Source organism: Dermacentor albipictus, chromosome 9 (assembly GCF_038994185.2).
Source record: "Dermacentor albipictus isolate Rhodes 1998 colony chromosome 9, USDA_Dalb.pri_finalv2, whole genome shotgun sequence".
Classification (NCBI taxonomy): domain Eukaryota; kingdom Metazoa; phylum Arthropoda; class Arachnida; order Ixodida; family Ixodidae; genus Dermacentor; species Dermacentor albipictus.
This window is the reverse complement of record NC_091829.1, coordinates 20,243,653-20,261,720: the sequence shown is the minus strand read 5'-3', so window position 1 is coordinate 20,261,720 and position 18,068 is coordinate 20,243,653. Positions and strand designations below refer to the sequence as shown.

The 18,068-nt window shown below is 48.9% G+C and overlaps 2 protein-coding genes across 5 annotated transcripts in view; one reads left to right on the top strand and one right to left on the bottom strand.

Annotated features, from left to right (window-relative positions):
* The window catches only part of LOC135917325 (acetylcholinesterase-1-like), a 121,627-nt gene that overhangs the window by 24,947 nt on the left and 78,612 nt on the right, over positions 1 to 18,068 (bottom strand). For 2 of the 3 annotated variants that reach the window (XM_065450908.1, XM_065450910.1), the window contains exon 1: positions 255 to 491. In XM_065450908.1, coding sequence (XP_065306980.1) covers positions 255 to 417 — 163 coding nt within the window. In that variant the 5' untranslated portion in view covers positions 418 to 491. Of the gene's footprint in view, positions 1 to 254; positions 492 to 16,068; positions 16,157 to 18,068 lie in introns of those variants that run through there. The other variant, XM_065450907.1, reaches the window with a different exon arrangement.
* LOC135917327 (lactadherin-like) overlaps positions 1 to 18,068 on the top strand; it is a 127,349-nt gene that overhangs the window by 30,718 nt on the left and 78,563 nt on the right. The window lies entirely within an intron of this gene.

Sequence of the window (18,068 nt, the reverse complement as noted above, 5' to 3'; positions counted from 1 at the left end):
TTTACGGGCGCTTTGCTGGGTCCCAACCTAATCGACTACGATCGCCATGGCCTCCTCGGCGGGAACTCACCGCATCCCGGCCACGGCGGCCGCATTTCGATGGGGGCGAAATGCGAAAACACCCGTGGTACTTAGATTTAGGGGCGCGTTAAAGAACCCCCCGGGTGGTCGAAATTTCCGGAGTCCTCCACTATGGCGTGCCTCATAATCAGAGAGTGGTTTTGGCACGTAAAAAGCCCATAATTTTAACTCACCGGCTTCGATGGAGTGGATGAGCTCCATCACCGCAGCCATTTGCTCGTCTTGGTAGTCGCTCTTCTTGCGTTTCCTGTCCCTTTTCCGCACCGGCACGCTCGGAGCCGTCTCATACGAGGTCGTGGTCGTGGACATCAGGTCTTCCGCCTTGCTGGACTTCATCGTCGACGTACTGCGGCGCTGTGAAACGTTTATCGTGTCGAAAAATTCAGCACAGACAAAACAGAGGCTCGGTCTCGTGGAAGTCTTCTTCTTCAACAATCTAAAATGGGCGCGTGCACCCTCTTTGTGCCCCTATTCGAGGTTCGAGCTGAAATCGCCTGAGTAGTAGTAAGCTTATCGTGCAAAATATGACGAGCCTATAAGTACGAAAGCATACCGGAGCAAATATTCGCAACGAGATGAGCCGTCTGTCTGCTGCAGCAAAAATCCGGAGACTGCTCAGCACATCGCTAATGGATAGCGAAGGTATTCATCCAGCGAGACCCGCAGGTATCGCCTTCCTTCCAGAAGCGCTTCGATGTAAAGTGGAAGGAAGGCATCAACCGGTCAGCAGTGGAGATAAGAAAGAGAAGTTTTAGAGTAAGCAGGGAAGAGACTGATACGACTGGATCCGTTACAGGCATAGGTAGCGGTATAAGAAATAAGGTAGATTTAGAAGTTTTGAGGAAGATAAATAAGATAAGGAGATGTGTGCAAAAATGCTAGATTGAAGAGCATGTATAGTATGTATCTCTAGCTGACTACGTGACTGCTTGTCACCGCCCCATTTCAAAGGGGACGCCAACAAATCACCATCATCATCATCATCATCATCATCATCGTGTAGACATTGTGAATTGTAATTTTTACTTTGTCTCATACCCACTCCTGGGATTACTGACTCCAATAACATTTTTTAAAAGGTGAATTTTTTGAAAATATGAGCAGTATTTCACCAATGTGGCAATTTCGACTTGTCGGCGACCCACTGCGAGCGACTGATGTTCCGCTCTGCGACGAGGACAAAATAAGTGACGGGATACGCTTGCGCCAGGCCGCCCTTGGTTGTAGTATGTCCTGGCGACGCACTGGTAGCGATTATTTAGGAATAGAATGATATAGCAGTGTATCGCGCAACACGATTGAAGTCAAACATGTGATTGTCACGTCAGAGCGGGCGGTAGGTTGTAGTGCTCCTGCTCTGCAGGTAGTACTTCCGAACAAGTGTGTGTCGATTAAAAAGTACCCCGAACCAAGCATCCGCGGCCGATACGGCGAGCACAAAACGAAGGGAATAGTTTCACGGAAACTTCGCTTTCCAAGGCCATGGCCTCCGAGATCACACTCGCGCGCGTTTGCGGGGGGGATCTTGGAGGCCATGCCCAAGGCCATAGAGTTTCCTACAGTAATCAATAGAGGAAACGTTGCGTTGGCGCTGCGATCGTTCAACCAGTATGGGAATGATCGTTAGTACACACACCCTGTTGTCCGACACCTACAATAAGGTTTACCTAATTGTTCAAACCGCAATGCTGTTTTCAAAACGAACAGACTGCAAAGTCACGAAGCCGTTTAAATCCAAAGGGGTGAAGTTTAGACGAATCTATGCATATGCTATCCATCATTCTCATGCTGCGTTGAACCGGTCAGCTTGTAGCCTCCTTACACACTAGCGTCCACAGCTTCATCTAGTAGTTGTGTGGAACTCTATGGTCAAGGCAGGCTGCGTGATGTAATGCTCTCTCCTGATTGTAGCACGTGATGTCCACGGCGGCAGGTTTTTGCTCAATAAACTATCATCATCATCAGCCTGGTTACGCCCACTGCAGGGCAAAGGCCTCTCCCATACTTCTCCAACCGCCCCGGTCGTGTACTAATTGTGGCCATGTTGTCCCTGCAAACTTCTTAATCTCATCCGCCTACCTACCTTTCTGCCGCCCCCTAACTATAGTAGGACGAAAACGCGTGAATAGGCAGGCACAGTTAAGCGCAAACGTCCAGCAAAATTTTATAGGTGCGCTGGGCGAAGTTTGTGCGCAGACGTGATATGATCGACGTACAGTGCTCGGCGATTGAAACGCCATACTCGGACAGCACTGTGGTCGGCGCTTTAATGCGCCGTCGGTGATCACTGGGGGATCGCTGAGGAGGCCGAAAGCAGTTACGATGCATCGAAAAGGTTCTCGCTTTCATGTGACGCAAGAATGCGTCATCTCAGTGTCACCAGCGCCCACCGGTGGCGTAAGAAAGTATCGGCCGCCATGTTTTCCGAGTATCGCGTAACAATCGCGGTGCACTGCACATCAGGTTAGGTTACTGTGGAGAGACAAGATTACGAACCGCGAAACAGCCAAGTCGAGTATAATTGTGTCTAACGAAGGTGTACTTCTTTTTTTTGGCTTCTTAAGCAATAAGCACTCGCACGTAGCCCGCGTAAATCATAGGACACTGTCCTTGGAACTGATGACGGCGAATAGGTTTTTTGTTTAAGGTCAGCCCGATGGCCTCTCAAGTGGGCTGAGAGATGAGGGGCATATTCAGAGATGTCCTATACGGTTCTGTGCATGCAACAAAAATGGATCATACATTGGGACTACTTTAGTATTCGCGAAGTTTGCACAGATAACTTCGTAGAACGATTTCCTTGTCCGTGTTGCTGTACCTGCATGGTCTACCTCGATGTTTGTACCTCAGTAACGTCGCTGTGTTTAAAAACACGTGCGGCATGCATCGGAAAAAAAAAACATAGATGCGGCATGCAGGACAGGCCGAAAGAAGCCACCTATAGACGCGGCGCCTGCAGCCGATAATCTATCACTATATTTTTTTTTTCAACCCTATTGATGCTTCACTGACACATTAATTTTCCCAGGCGATTGATTTTGGCGGCCTCAATTATCCCTCTTGTCGTCTCGATCGGCCGGTTTCGGTCACCGCGCAGTCTTCAAACTCAGGTCAACAAGAAACGGGCAGACATAACTAGGAAGTCGGTAACGTTTTACACCTGAGTTTCCATGCCGATTTTGTAGAGGAAAGCTTGTCATTGACTTATAGCATGCTCTGCAAGTTTCTTCTTACTGTTATTCATCCACAACTCGCGGTCTTTCCGACGCTATATAGCGACGTTCGTCGGGAGCTCTCGGTAAGCTCGTGTACATCGGCCAATGCGTGCATTCTTTGCTTGTCGTCGTCGTACAATTATCATCCGAGCGCGTTCTGTAATTAATGAAGCGCGCGACAATACACGCCTTTTGAGAGGCACCGTGCGAGGAGTCGGGGTGAGTGCGAGCAGCGCGGAGTAAAATGAAGCATTTCTTTTTTTCTCGGTGTGCTCAACCGTTGCGCACGGGGTACGGCGCACAAGCACGGCCGCTCGACCAGGCCGCACAAGCAGCTCACGCGGCGCGACCAAAGCGAATTCCTTGGCTCGACTTGAAGCGGCTTCTTCAGAAGCACGCCACAGCCATGAGAGAGGAACCACCCCCATTCGTTCTCTTCGTCTTTGAGATACCTGCTCACGTGACGATGGCCGGCAGCCACGCCCTGTGGGCCGCTGGAGCCCCCGAAGAGAAAGTTCATCAGCTACCGTGTGCGTTTCGAGGGCAGGGAAGAGGATGTCAGTGCTTAACTGGAGCGACGGTGCTCTTAGCTGCGGTGAAAAACAGCTTACAAGAACACCCGACGAACAAAACAAGCAACGAAACATCAACAGCAACAATAAACAACGACAAATACCAGGAGCAAGTTCCGATGACCACCAGACGCCCAATACCATAAAGACCATCGCCGCATAGACGCCATCTATACATTCACTTCCTCGCTCTTTCCCCAAAAAGACGTGCTTTGCTTCCACTCAATCGAGACAGTGTTGCAAAGTTCATCAACATCAACCAGTAGAAAGAACCAGCCAACAAACACGACAACGACCAAAGGCAAGTAGCAACAACAACCAGGCATCAAAACCAGTAACCACCACGGCTGCACCAAAACCCCACGAAGGACCGTCTGCCACTTTTCGAAAAGACGTACTTCCGCTCCGTGCACCTCGTGACAAGCTCACCGCTATCGGGGAGGAAAAGCTTCTCGCTTGCATTTGTTTATACCTGCCCCAGGTGCAGCCATGTTTTCATCGATGCCTCTACCGGCAATTAAAAGGTAAAAGCGAGGTGAGAAAGTTAGCGCGCCCCCTTCCCGGGGAGACGGCCATTATCGTGAGCGTCAACTCTAGGCGTGGCAGCCACACCTCGAGATGCTATCTGCCGGGTGCCCCGCGCGCTATAGGCATTTTTTCTCCGGCGTTTCTTATGTAACTTCGCCGTTGCCGGATTGCTAGCTAATTCTCGGCACCTGCAAATAAGCAAGCAACTGGGAGGCTAGTAGGTTACCCGTTCCCTGGGCGGTGCGACTGAGCGCCGCTTCCGGTGGGGCCAGCAGCAGCGTTTGGAAGAAAGCGTTCACCTTGTACCTGCTCCGAGAAGCCGCTACGTTCTTTGAAAAAAGAAAAAAAAAAAAAACACGCTAGACGCTCCCTGGTCTCCGGTTCAACCGTTTTCGGGCCGATGGGTTGTCGTAGAGTCAGGCATACGAATGCGAGCTGAAGTGCACGCCGGTTTTCGCATAGGTTTTCGTGTTTGACTGGAGTGATTTTTTAACGCGATAGCTTTCTTTAGTTACTTCGCCCACTTTGGATGGACGTCGGCCGATGGCGCACAGTAATAATAAAAAAATTGCGGGGCATCCATCCTTTAAAGATCATTGGCGACTCTAATGCTATTAACGGTCGATCTGATGGTTAATGCGTAATTGTTTATGGTATGTTTTGTGCAATGATTACGAAATGCGGCACACACCCAATGCCGCATGCGCATTGGCTCAGAACGCCGGATGAAAAACGACAAAAAGCCCTCGTTGCCTGGGCCGAAAGGGTCGCTCCTGGTGAGGGGACATCCTAGGACTCGGGCCTACCAGATAACTGAGCAGAATCTCAGTAAAGGTGTTACCACCACCACCACCACCACTCAGTATGGCGCAATGAACGCGTTAAGGCGGTAGCCCGAGAGTTCGCTAACCAAGCGCCATTTTGAAGAGTTGTCCAACCCAGAAGGTGCACCGAACGGAACTACACTGAAACTCTACAACGTTACAGAGATAACAGGAGACACTTCGCCAACCACATAATCCCCTTAACCGAGAAGATGCCGTCGCGTGGCGACAGCATCAACTCATTCCTTCCCCTGTCTCTTTTATATTCACCTCTTCTACGCCCGCACAATAGCCCTAATAACGTACCTACTGTGGAGCAAAGCCCACAGTATATCACTGCACCTGGGAATGCCCGCACCCTCCGGGTTACTCCCCTATTCCTTCACCTTCCTCCTTGAAGACTGCGCTGACGAGCAGACTCGCAAGAGCAGCGACGGCTGATCTAGCGGGTATGCCGAGTGGTGCGACCCAATGGGGCCTTAAACTAAGGGATCCACCCAACGAGGTAGTCAACTTTGGTAGTCAACCCAATAGAAATTATTGTTCTCTCTCTCTCACAAAATGACGTGAAAGAGGTAATTGAAGAGCTGCCCATACCCAGTTGCACATATCCTGCGACCTATATTAGTCTAGGAGTTGGTTTTGAACCCGGTTCCTTCAGCACAGCAGCTCGATGCTTTACCACTTTAACCACGAACTACTAGAACAGGGACCCAAATTGGTGGTAAAGAGGTTATCCGCAAAAGAGGTTATATTCTCTTTCGCGGACATACATAGATACATACATAGATAGCTACATACATATTGACTACTGGGGGAAGTTCCCAAGAATGCTAATGGCATTAATACCGGGAGAGGGTGGTCATCTCGGGCCACTGGTATGTGCTGGCTGCTGCCTTGTTGAGCAGATAACGTGAGACACCGAGTGCGTATACCCGAACCGACAACTTCTGAACTGCGTCTGTGATATTGGTATGTGTCCATTCTTGGCCAGTACCTAGTAATGGATGTGCCAAGGTGTTACAAGGGATATGTAGCCTTAAATATAATAAACCAATAGCGCCGCATCTGCAACAGGCAGCTTCGCGTACACCGAGGACATTTGATGAGTGATAGCCATTGCGACCAAGATGCTGTGGCTAGTCGCGCTTGCTACGGAATGTGAACAGGGGTGCCGTGATTGCAACAAGATACACGGTGTCGTGGTATCATACGGCATAGTGGTTGGCAGCGAGATGGCCACCGCCTGTGGCTGCTGACGTGCTCATAGGGTTTCGAGATTCACGGGTAGCATGGGGATACGCAGCAAGTTGTACAAGAAAGTTATCGCTGAATTATTTGACCGTCATATCCGATAGTTTCTGCCACATTTCTTTTTTTATATATAATAGAAAAGCTTGCAGGTCGGCCAGAATCGAAGAACTGACCAGCTACTTAGCATACCGGAAAGGGAATGGTAATTAAAGAAGAACAGGAAAGTGCCACTGATCAAGGCGATAATGGTGATTTGAGTTAACGAGAACAGCTAAGTTTATTGAAATTCTAAAAATCAAGGCCACCCTCTCGTGCAAAAATTTGTTGACAGCCTTTGAACATCTCGCCGACGACGAGGCTCCTCTAAACGTCCTAAGAGAACCCTTTCGGAGGCAAATGTTGATTTTTCAAATTCGACTAATGCTCGGCAAGGGATTGGGTGCTTACAGCCCTGCAGAATTGAACTGAAACGCGTAGACTCTGAGATTGGTGGCGTCTGCGCGCGCACATCGGAGGCCACGGTAGGCTGTACCGCACGAGCGGTTGAAAGCGACGTTGCGCACATATCGCGAAGAAGTTGTTCTAGAACAAAAGTGCCGTGTTCGTACACCATCTCGCGCCGTCGTTCCGCTGAGTCACGTGCTGCTCATGTCGCAGCCTTTCGTGGCACGACACCCCGTCAAGAGGGACACGTATACCGCCGTGTCAAGCGTTTCGCGCGCCCTCTCGGAATGCGACGCTGGTCCTTCAGCTGCAGCACAGGAATAGATCGACCGACGCAGCACGAACCTTCGTTCCCTGGCAAACGGAGAAAAAAAGAAAAAGAAGATGTGAAAAGCGTGTGGCGTTCGCGCCCTAAGTCGTCGTCTTACGTCGGTGGTCCCGGCGCGACTGCTGCGCTAACGACGCGATGATGTGTGGCCGCTTGCGGATGCAAAGACGAAGCAGAAAGAACGCGCAACGCGACGTCGGGGAGGCGTGGTGGCTGCTTGAACTCACCGTGGCCCTAAGGTCGTCTGCCTTTCGCTCCTATCTGCTACACTCTCTGTCGTGCACGCGATTTCCTAGAAAGCTTTCAAGAATAATTTTCTAAAGGGAATTGCGGTGCCAGTATACATACGGGCGTGCAAGTGTGGCGGTTCAGCTAGGAGTGCTACCACGGACATTGCCGAATTACGCCACATTGTGAAATTCGCCATCTTGTCAGCTCTGATTGGCCCGGAGGACAGCTGCGACCACTCTGATTGGCTGAAAATGCAGCCGTTAGAGAATTCGTCTCCTAAGGACGTCAACTTATATATCCCCCCGGAAAAAAGACTTGATTATTCCTAAGCGGGGATCGGGAAGGGAGAAAGCGTTATGTCGCCATTAACATCACCGTTGTACATGCATTATACATGTTCACGTGGTCACGACACTCGCGGCGTACTTACGGTATCCGGAATGAAAACGCTGCAAGGATTATAACAGGGGATTGTAAAACGAAGTCTCGAAATCCTAGTGGGAAGGATTAGGTGGGAAAAAAAACGAAAAAACACAGGGCTTACTGGCCCTGCAGGTGTCTTCGGACGTCTCGGCCTTCGGACGCCACCTTAAATTATCCGTCCTTGCGCAGCTTAGTGCGTCTCTCTCTCTCTCTCTCTCTCTCTCTCTCTCTCTCTCTCTACGTTTACGTACGTGCGGGTTCAATCCGCTTGACTTTCGCTGAGATGGACCTGCCAAAGCCAATTACCGCCGCGTCCGTTCCACTTGTTGTCTTTGTTTTGGTCAGCGTGCCTCTCGGCGGCCTTTTCTGCCTCCGGTAAGGAAGCTGCGGGCCTCCGTCGTATGCGACCTCGCCCTTGCGGCCACTTCTGCTCCCTACGCCTCGATCACCGTAAAAGCGTGCACTGTTGTGGGAGCCTGTAGGACCAAAATGGCTGCCGAGTATTCATGACAGCGTTCCTCACAATCCTGCGCCTGCGTGCACGTGCGAGGTTTGTCTCTGGCTATAACTGGCGCGTTCTTCCGTCGCGTCGACGGCTTGTCGTGAAACCGTTCACGGTAACGTGCAGTAACCGAGCACAGGCCCCTCATTAGCCTGCGACGCTGCTCTATGTATACTTCCGGCACGCTGCATGGTATTAGGAGGGGGCGCGACGGGCCACCTCGTTTCTCAAACGGGACGTCCCGCAAGTGGCGCCCTCCCGCGGCGTCTTCTCCGGGAAAGGACGCCGACGCGACGAATGCCCAGCTCTCAACCAACGATACTTTTTTTTCTTTTTTAGATTGTTAACCCAAGCTGCTCACCAACTCGTTACGCGTCACAGCGGGTGTGAAAGGCGGCGGTTCCTGCTGTCTTCTTTGTCTCTTCTTTTTCTCTTTATTACGTGTTACAGTGAAACGCGAATGAACCGCGGTCGCTTTGTCAGTTCTTTCTTTCGCTTTCCGTTCCTTTCTTTTTCTTCTTTCCCGAAGAATCTGGGCGTGACTTCGTTTAGAGGAACGAAGTTGCGCGGAAGTTCCGGGGGCGCATCTAGATGTTTGGCGCTTTTGCGGACTGTCCTTTTCGGCGAGAGCCCGCTGCGCTTCGATTGCCTGTTTCGCGTGCGCATCATTCTCTCGCTCTGCGCGTGGGTTGAAGCAACCTTTCTCTTCGTTTATTTGCGGTATGTTTCATTTTGAGTCTCCGAGGGGCAAACACAACAGTCGAGCTCTTTCATTCCCTTGCCCGAGCTATTTACCCGTATCCCTCTCGAGCTGGCGGTCTCCCACTGTTCGACGCCGGTGTGCTTAAAGCCAAAAGGGAGCGAGCAGGAGAGAACATAAATCATTGGCAATTTGTGCCTCTAGATTAAAGACCAAAATAAAAAAAAACATGAGAAGCCGAGGAACAATGGAAACGCCGAGCAAACCGAGTGGTGTCAGACAATATTTACGCTTCTATTCCCACTACACTGCAAACCCGATGACCCTAGCAGGCTGCACAGCACTGACCGACCCGCCGTGCTTCTGTCTTCTAAGCAAACTATGTCTGCGAACGTATTGTGGCGCGTAGGAAATAGAGTGGCCGCGCTTGTTTTTCATGAGTGAACCGGCCGTAATTTGCGCGTGCACTTACGGGCCTGCATGGAGACCTTTAAAAGAGCCTTAAATCATGGCAATATATGAGTATGCATGTCCTCGTTTAATTTCAGTACGCGTGGGGTGTGTTAATTTTGCTCAGCAGTACTCCGATGTCAGGTGTCACTGGAAGGGAGACTAAGGAACGGGCGCAGACTGCCAAAAGCTGACAAACGCGCACCATTTGGTCTAAGCATGCCTCCGCTGTTGATGCCGAAGCGACTCGGTTATTGAGGCTGACGATGTTTTTACTGAACAGTGCTAGGGTGAACGAACCTTGGCGTTAAAGAAGCAGTGTAGTAAAAAAAAAAAATATAGGAACGAGGATATTGAACCTTGCCGGGCATACCGATGCTCTTCCTGAAATTGTCAATATGTCCTCAAATACATCGCGAATCATGTACGTTCACGTCGCCGGACCTCGCGCACTGCTGTTTCAAACCGCGCACACGTGGCGCCACCTGCGTCGACCGGTGCTTGGCAAAGAGATATGGCTACTGTCATTGTGGCTAGAGATATGTCACAACAACGTATATGAACACCGCAGTAGGTATAGGTAGGTAAGTAGTCAACTTTATTTCCCCTTTCCACTTCCACTTTCCCCAGTGAGGAGTAGCAGGCTAGAAACACGCTCTCCGGGCCCACCTCTCCTCCGTTCTCTTCATTAAAATCTCCTCCTCCTTATTCAGGTCCGCAAGAATCTTCATCCCTTTTTTATAGGGGCAAGACTGCGGGCCGCTCCCACGTCGGGACGGGAAGGCCAAGCCGACAGCCCGGAGTTGGTCGATCCAGTCGTGGCTCTTGACCAATGAATAAGACGTTTCCGACAAATATGTGGCTGTAACCCGCCGTGGTGACCTAGTGGCTATGGCATTGGCGCTGTTGAGCATGAAACCACGGGATCGAATCCCGGCCACGGCGACGGCGTTTCGATGGGGGCGAAATGCAAAAATTCCCGTCTATACCCGTGTAATTGGATGCACGCTTTTAAAGGACCTCTTGCGGTGAAAATTAATCTGTAGTCGCTCAGTAGGGCGTGCTTTATAATCAGATCGTGGTGTTGGCACCTAACACCCCAGCATGCAATGAAATATATGACCGTAGTCTTATCTCAAGTTGGCTGATATCCACGATGCTGTTGCACCGGCCGTGACCATAAGCTAAACATAACGTTGGCTATTAGTCCAATAATTTCGTTGTTGCATTCCATTTTGTGCAACGTTCCGTCTTCACAATGACATCTTTCGAAACGATATGAAATTCATGATTAACCGTAAAACCAGGACAGGGAACTGTACCGTCAATCTACCAAGGCATCTATTCTCACTTCGGTCTGGCAGAAGCTTGGGTAACCTGCCTAGCATACCTCCTCCAAATATCGATTTTCTGCTTCTTATCAAATTTTCCAAGCAGAAACAAACTATCCCCGTGGACACGCTCTTCAGTCTTCATTACGCAGGCGGCCTGCGAAGACAACTCGGTCTACTTCCCTCACCTGTACCATGTTTGCGTCGGGAGCCCGTTTAGCAGAAAGGTAACCAGAGAAAGAAACAAAAAAAGAAAAGAAAAAGGAGCTGGAAGTAGCAGTGAGAACAGGGTTTATAAGAGCGCTCTCCTCTCCTCCTTTCCTGGGTGCTTGGACCGTTTAGCTGAAAGGTAACCAGAGAAAGAAAAGACAAAAGAGCGGGAAATAGCAGTGAGAACAGGGTTTATAAGAGCGCTCCCCCCTCCTCCTTTCCTGGGTATACTTGGAGCAGCGGTCGTTAATTAAACGAGCACCCGAAGTTCCGCCCGTGACTGCTGCAACCGATCAGCTCGCGGCATGGGGTGAGCGTTGACTTCGTAGGTGCTTGCATGCGCCTCCGTTCTTAACCCCCTCTCCCCTTCACCACGTGCTTCTCCCGAACTCCTGCTTCTTTGCTGCCTTCCGTGAAGACAGGAATCCTGATGAATTGGCCTGTTGAGGAAGGATAACCCTTGGGCGGCTAGCGCTGCAGCACCCGTGCTTTCGAGATACAGCCATGCACCTTTTCTTTTTCTCTTTTTTTGGGGGGGTGGGGGGTGGGGGTTAGTGGTGCTGCACAGCGATGCGGCACCGGAACCGAAGGGCTCGCTTCTTGCCTGGCTGAGCTTGTCTGCAAAGTGTGTGGAATTCTGTACCTAAATAAAATTAGGTGCATGCGTGCGTGTTGTGTGTGTATGTGTGTGTATGTGTGTGTATGTGTGCGTGCGTGCGTGTGCGTGTGTGTGTGTGTGTGTGTGTGTGTGTGTGTGTGTGTGTGTGTGTGTGTGTGTGTGTGTGTGTGTGTGTGTGTGTGTGTGTGTGTGTGTGCGTATAAAACCTGAATGAATGCGAGTGAAATGTGCTCATTCTTAAATTTTCCTTTCGCCATCCTGAAGTTTGTTCTCGTGTATTGCCATTTAAATATCATAACCAGCGCGGTAGGTTGTTCTTAAATTATTATTATTATTACTTATTTTTTATGAGTAGCCTTCGTCCCATTCTTTGTTCCATTGAAAATAAATACTAATAACAATTAAAAAAGAACCTAACGCGATGGTTATGATCTGGTAACCACTCCGTTTGCGTTGTGGGTGGTGAGTGTCAGCATCATCTGCATGCCAATCGCTAACTCGTCCTTGAGCAGCTTTGATGTCGGTAATGAAAGGTATAGGCTTCAAAAGTGGTTCTAAATATTTGCGCAGAGAGTGGAGCCCTATTACGACTCCCAAGTGGGAGTGTCCAAAGTGCCCCCCCCCCCTTTCCCTCTCGAGCTAGAGACGAATTATTCCGGCTCACGTGCTGCCTAATTGCAAACGAGACGACCGCAAGGAGCTGTTGTGCGTCTCTTTAATTACTTTCGCTCAGTCTTCATCACCGAGAGAGGAACGTAAAATTGCCCGAGGAGGCGTTTGAGCACGTCACATGCCCCATCGCCTGCGTCGTACAACACACGGATATAAGACGGCACCATAATTACTGTGTATCTGAATTTTGTTATCTCTTTGTCAGATCGTGAGAGGAAGTTGCTGGTTTATTCCATGTCTCTTAACGACATCCGCGTACAGATGGCGTTTTCCTTCCGTGTATTGTTGGTGGCGCAACCCACCGCCCTGTTCAAAAGGGGACGCTGATAACATCCATCCATCCATCCATCCATCCATCCATCCATCCATCCATCCATCCATCCATCCATCCATCCATCCATCCATCCATCCATCCATCCATCCATCCATCCATCCATCCATTGTTCTTGGTAAAACTGCTCGCCGTAGTAGCGTGTATGGCGCAGCGCTGATGAGCTACAGGTCGGGGGTTCGATCCCAGACGCCTAGTCGGTTGCATTCTCTCGGGGGCGGAATGCAAAATGAAAAAAAAATAGAAAAGAAAGATACTCACATACAGTCGTCATCAATATGCAAGGTAACATAACTTGTTTTGAAAACGCCGATAGCTCGCGATGTATGGGTTCAAATCTAGGAACTCGATACATGGCAGTAAGCTTTCCTGTTCAATTTTTTAGTTCCGTTGAACATTGTGGAACATCATTGAACATTGTGGAAGGCACGTGTGTTTAGCCACTATGGGCGTTTGAGAAAGGAAAAAAAAATAAGAAAGGTGTTCCCTTTAGTATTGATGACGACTGCAACGTGCATTGAGTGCGCGTTATAAAGAAACCCTCGGGTGGTCAAAATTCACCCGCAGTCCCCCCCGAAAACGGTATGCCTCATTGTCATATCGTGGTTCTGGCGCGTAAAAACATGTAAAACCGCATGTTCCAAATAATAAACTTCAGTCGTTATAGGCAACGCTCATTATGTGCCCTCCTCCTTGAGCTGCCGTCGTTCTCCGCGCCGCGTGAATCATTCAATTCAATTCACCTTTATTCAACATTCATCAGATGTTTGGAGCACGGACAAAGAAAGCCTAAGGAGGCTTGAATGGGTCCGTGCCGTGCATCTATATATTCTACAACATATATATATATATATATATATATATATATATATATATATATATATATATATAATATATCTATAAGATATGCTTATAATAATATATGTCTGTATTATCTGTTCCGTTCGTCCACCCCCAAGACAGCCCTCGGCGTTGTTCGCCAAGCCGCCCATACGCACACGTGTCAGGCAGCTCGATCGCGTCGCGCTGCGGTCGGTTTCGTGGTCACGCAACCGCTGCTCGGGTCAAGCCGCATCCTAGCCTGCTTTTTCTCTCTCACCCTCACCTCCTCTCCATCTCTATCTCTCTATCTCTCTCTCGCCTCCCTCGCTTCTACCGACCCGTGGTTTCACCGTTTCGATTCCGCGCGTTGCGCGTCCTCCTTCCTTTTCTTTCTTTCATTTTTGTTTTTTTTTTTGTTTTTAAGTCGTACGCCGCCTCGATCGTCTCGGTCGTTATCGTCGCGATGTCGTTGCCAGGTGATGGATCGCGTGTCCACCGTGGCGGGTTCGGTTGGTTGTGTTGGGTGTCAACAAGATCGGAGGTCTGCTCGGACCCGCGCTGGACACTTGTATGTAGGATGCTCTGGTTGGTTCGAACGTCGTATACACGGCGATTGAGCCGAATTGCATACGTGAGCAGCTATACAGGGTGCCTCAGTGTGTCCGAACGAGTTTGTATCTCACGCGGGCAGCCCGCGCGTTTCGGTCTGCCGGCGATTAAGATCGCGGGTTCGATAATCGCCGACGAGCTTGCGACTGACCTCCGTTCTCGTTGACGCCCGCAGAGTATGGCGCCGCGAGGTCTTCCGAAATCGCAGCCACTTTTTTTTTCTTTTTGAAATTGTGCGAAGGCGGGAAGACAGAGGAAGTGGTGAAACAGAATATCAATGTTAATCGCGGCGTCTGTCTTTATATATATATATACTCTATTATGTCGCTTTTATGAGTGAGCCTTCCAGCTGAAGTGAAAAATTCAGTATGACCATTTTTCATTTAGCGCATCGGACGAGAATATACTGCGGACACTAAAGGCAATAAATAGATTTCGCTTTAATAGTAAATTCCGCTTCGACAACACCAACAACAGAAAAAAAGCCAGTCTTAACCTGAGACGATGCTTGATAAGCTATAGGAAAGACGCAAGAATGAAGTACCGGTGGCGACACTGTCGTGATGTTCCCGCACCAGTACGCCGTGACGTCACAGATGTATACAGCGTCTACTGGCGTCTAGTGTGTTTATTAATCGTAAAGATGGATTACATGGCATTAAAAAAAGAAAAAAAACAGGAACTGAACCTAGCATGTGTCGCTAACTTTTACAGCGCCACAACGGCGAAGGTATACGAGAAACTACTTCGAAATCCATGACGTACGGCGCGCCGCGTTTTTTGGCACGAAATACGTCAATTCGAAGTTCGGTTTAAAAATTTCTCTTGTGCAACTGACCGTGGCTATGACGTTGTACTATTGAGCTCGATGGTGTGGGTTCGGTCCCGGCCTCAGCGGTTGCATTTCGATGGCGATAAAGGTGCAATGCAAAACAAAAACACGCAGACATTCGGTTTGTATGTTTTATCATTTCTATAAACTTTAATTTGTCTATTGAAGCAACAGATTAAATAAATAATTGATGTCTTGAATACTTGTCAAAGTCATGTGTCACTAAGTGACGTCACAGCACTGCCAAGTACGTAGGCGAACTCGTGCGATTGACGTCGACTCTCCGGGTGGTATAGCGCGGCGGCCGCGAGAAGGACAAATGGCGTTTGGTTTGAAATTTAAGCTCTTTCCTCCGCAGGTAGCGATGCAATACTTAGCAGACACGATCGTTAGCGCGCATTGTGTGTACTGCGCTTGTCAGCTTGAAATGGCCAGACCTCGCAAGGGGCCCTTTAACGCAAAAACAGTTTCGAAAGACGCTATTTCGGGCCGTGTGAGATACTCCGACGTCTTGGCGCGCCGGACTGTGAGGTCGGGCTCAACGATGTCACACAATCGCAGCGGTGCTGTCAGCGACCACTGAGGTTGTCGAAGTAGTCCGTCTTAAGCCGTTCTACGAGGGCTAAGGAACTGTGAAAACTTTGATTCTTACTTGCTTTGTTCGATTCCTTTTTTTTACGTGTACTTTTTCGTTTTCGTGTTCTGTTTGTAGCATCGGTACGACGCTTCTTAAGAAGGGGGCATTGACACGCGTGCATTGCTTACCTTTTTCCGGTGATCATTTCTTTTGTTGCTTTCTTTGTTGTTGTTTTGTTTAACCACTGTTACATGCTGCTCGAAGCCTGGACGCTTGAACATCGCACTTCGCCCTATAGCTATAAGCATGTGCGGTTATGTTGCCTGGGGCGCAATTCCGGCGTCTTATCGATGGTCGTGCCTTCCTTCTTGAGTGGGTAGTGTGTTAATCCGGCGAGGAGTTCATGCTTCACACCCGCGCACGTTTGCCACAGTGATTAGACGGCGAAAGATAATCACCGAAAACAAAAACGTAAACATTGTACGAGTTTCAATATGTCTTCATGTAACCCACCTCGTGTCGGAGCTTCGTACATGCCTTGGGCTCGTCCGTACATGGCCATCTATACACGATTTCTCCACGATTCCAAGTTGGCACTCTTCTGCAAAGCCGAAGGATGCATTAAGAGTGAGACACGTTCAAACACATGCCATCGATTGACTGACTTATTTATTTACTGTATACGGATTGGAAGCGTTGACAATGAGCACGATATGTCACCACAAACGTAAGTTGTTAAATGAAAAGAAAGAAAGGATGATGATGGGTGGATACAAACATTTAAGCTATGTAGCAGTTCGCGGCCAAATTCGGGGCAATCAGCTGAATTTTTTTTTGAAATGTCATGTGTAGATAATATATGTTACATTCCTGATACTCTGATGTATGAGTTGTTGGCAGCCGCAGGGGTGGTAATCCAGCGCCAGTAGCGCCACTTCAGTGCTAACACAAATCGCCGATCCCAATTGTGCCGAAATGTCCGAAATTGCGCCACGCTGCGCCAAAGCAGCTTTGGCTCCGACAGGCCTCGGCGAAAGATTGCTGGCGCGGGGCAGGGTGTTGTGTGGTTGGTTTCGCAGGTCTTGTGAAAGTATAGCTTTCGTATTCTGGGGGCCCTCAAATGGACGCCATCAGCTGCGTCCAATTCTAGGCCTCCTAAATAAAGGTTAAGGTGGCGGCTTTCTTATCCAATGATCAGAATCTCAATAAAGTTGTTACCACCTGCCGTATGATCCGGTGAATAAGGGCATCAGAAGAGTATATGCCTGGGCTGGTTGGTAGTACATAGTTACACTGGAAGCCTAGCGCGGGAAGGACGATCGACAAAGACTAGACAGGACAAGCGCTAACTTTTCAACACAGCGTTTATTGCTGAAGAGGAGCATATATACGCAACTGATTCTGCTAAGCGAAAGAAGGACATAAAAGCTCAACTTTTATATACACGCAACGGATTCTGCTACGGGGAACGGAGGACATAAAAGCTTAACTTTTGTGAAGCTTGTATGTCCAGTCTGCTCCACAATGAAGTGTTACTCATTGTCCAAAAATTGCTACAAAATTACTTCGGGCATTCCCACCCTGAAACCATCTGATCTTCAGTCATTTCGCAGACTATTCTTCTCGGATAGTCACTGACACCTGAAACCGTGTTTTGACCGAGACGATGAGCAAGTCTCTTCATCAGTGTATTAAATAACAGAAAGCTGTGTTGAAGGCTTTAAGGCCGGAATTTTTTAAAAGGACGTCTGCTTTCATTTAGTGTCCTAGAAGGAATCTTGCGCAATGTGAATGTCCCGGGTCCTCAACTTGCACCCGATGTTATGCGTACACACAGAAGTTTGAATTTTGATCTCTGTATAAAGTGTGGTGCCGTACGCTTTGGATCCAGATACCTAAACCCCACCATCTGCATACGTCACATATCTGAAAAGTTGTAGAAAATCTAGGGCGCGCTTGTCTCACGGGTAAGTATAACATTTACGAAGTAAGAAGGTTGGAAAAAGCATAAGATATTAATTTGATACTAAAGTTGGTCTCGAAAAGTCGAACCTGAAGTCATCGACATTATCGTGACGTCACGACACGGAGCAAAATCGGCTGCCGTTGTGTAACAGTAAGGCTATCCTTGTAGTTGACCGTGTAAAAAAATATATATAAACGCGAATGTTACACGCGTTTCCTTTGGTTGATCCCGCCCGTAGCAAGCGCGCAGAGAGCCGGTGTATCATGACGTCACGAAGGGTCCACCATGTGGGTACCAAAACTGTAACTGAAACGCGTAAACAAGCATTACACTAAATTGCTTATGCCGTTCTGACAGCTTATTAGTGTTTCCAGAGCTTTAGGGGGATTGAGCCTTGTCTAAATCAAAACAATGGCAAGTCGAAAACGCCATCTCAGTGAGAAACCCGCATGGGTTTCCTTTGTAGCTTCCTGCTATACATTCGTGTGGATGACAGTCTTCCGTTTCATGCCATGTCAGTAGTACTCCTTGGATCCCACGTCGTGTC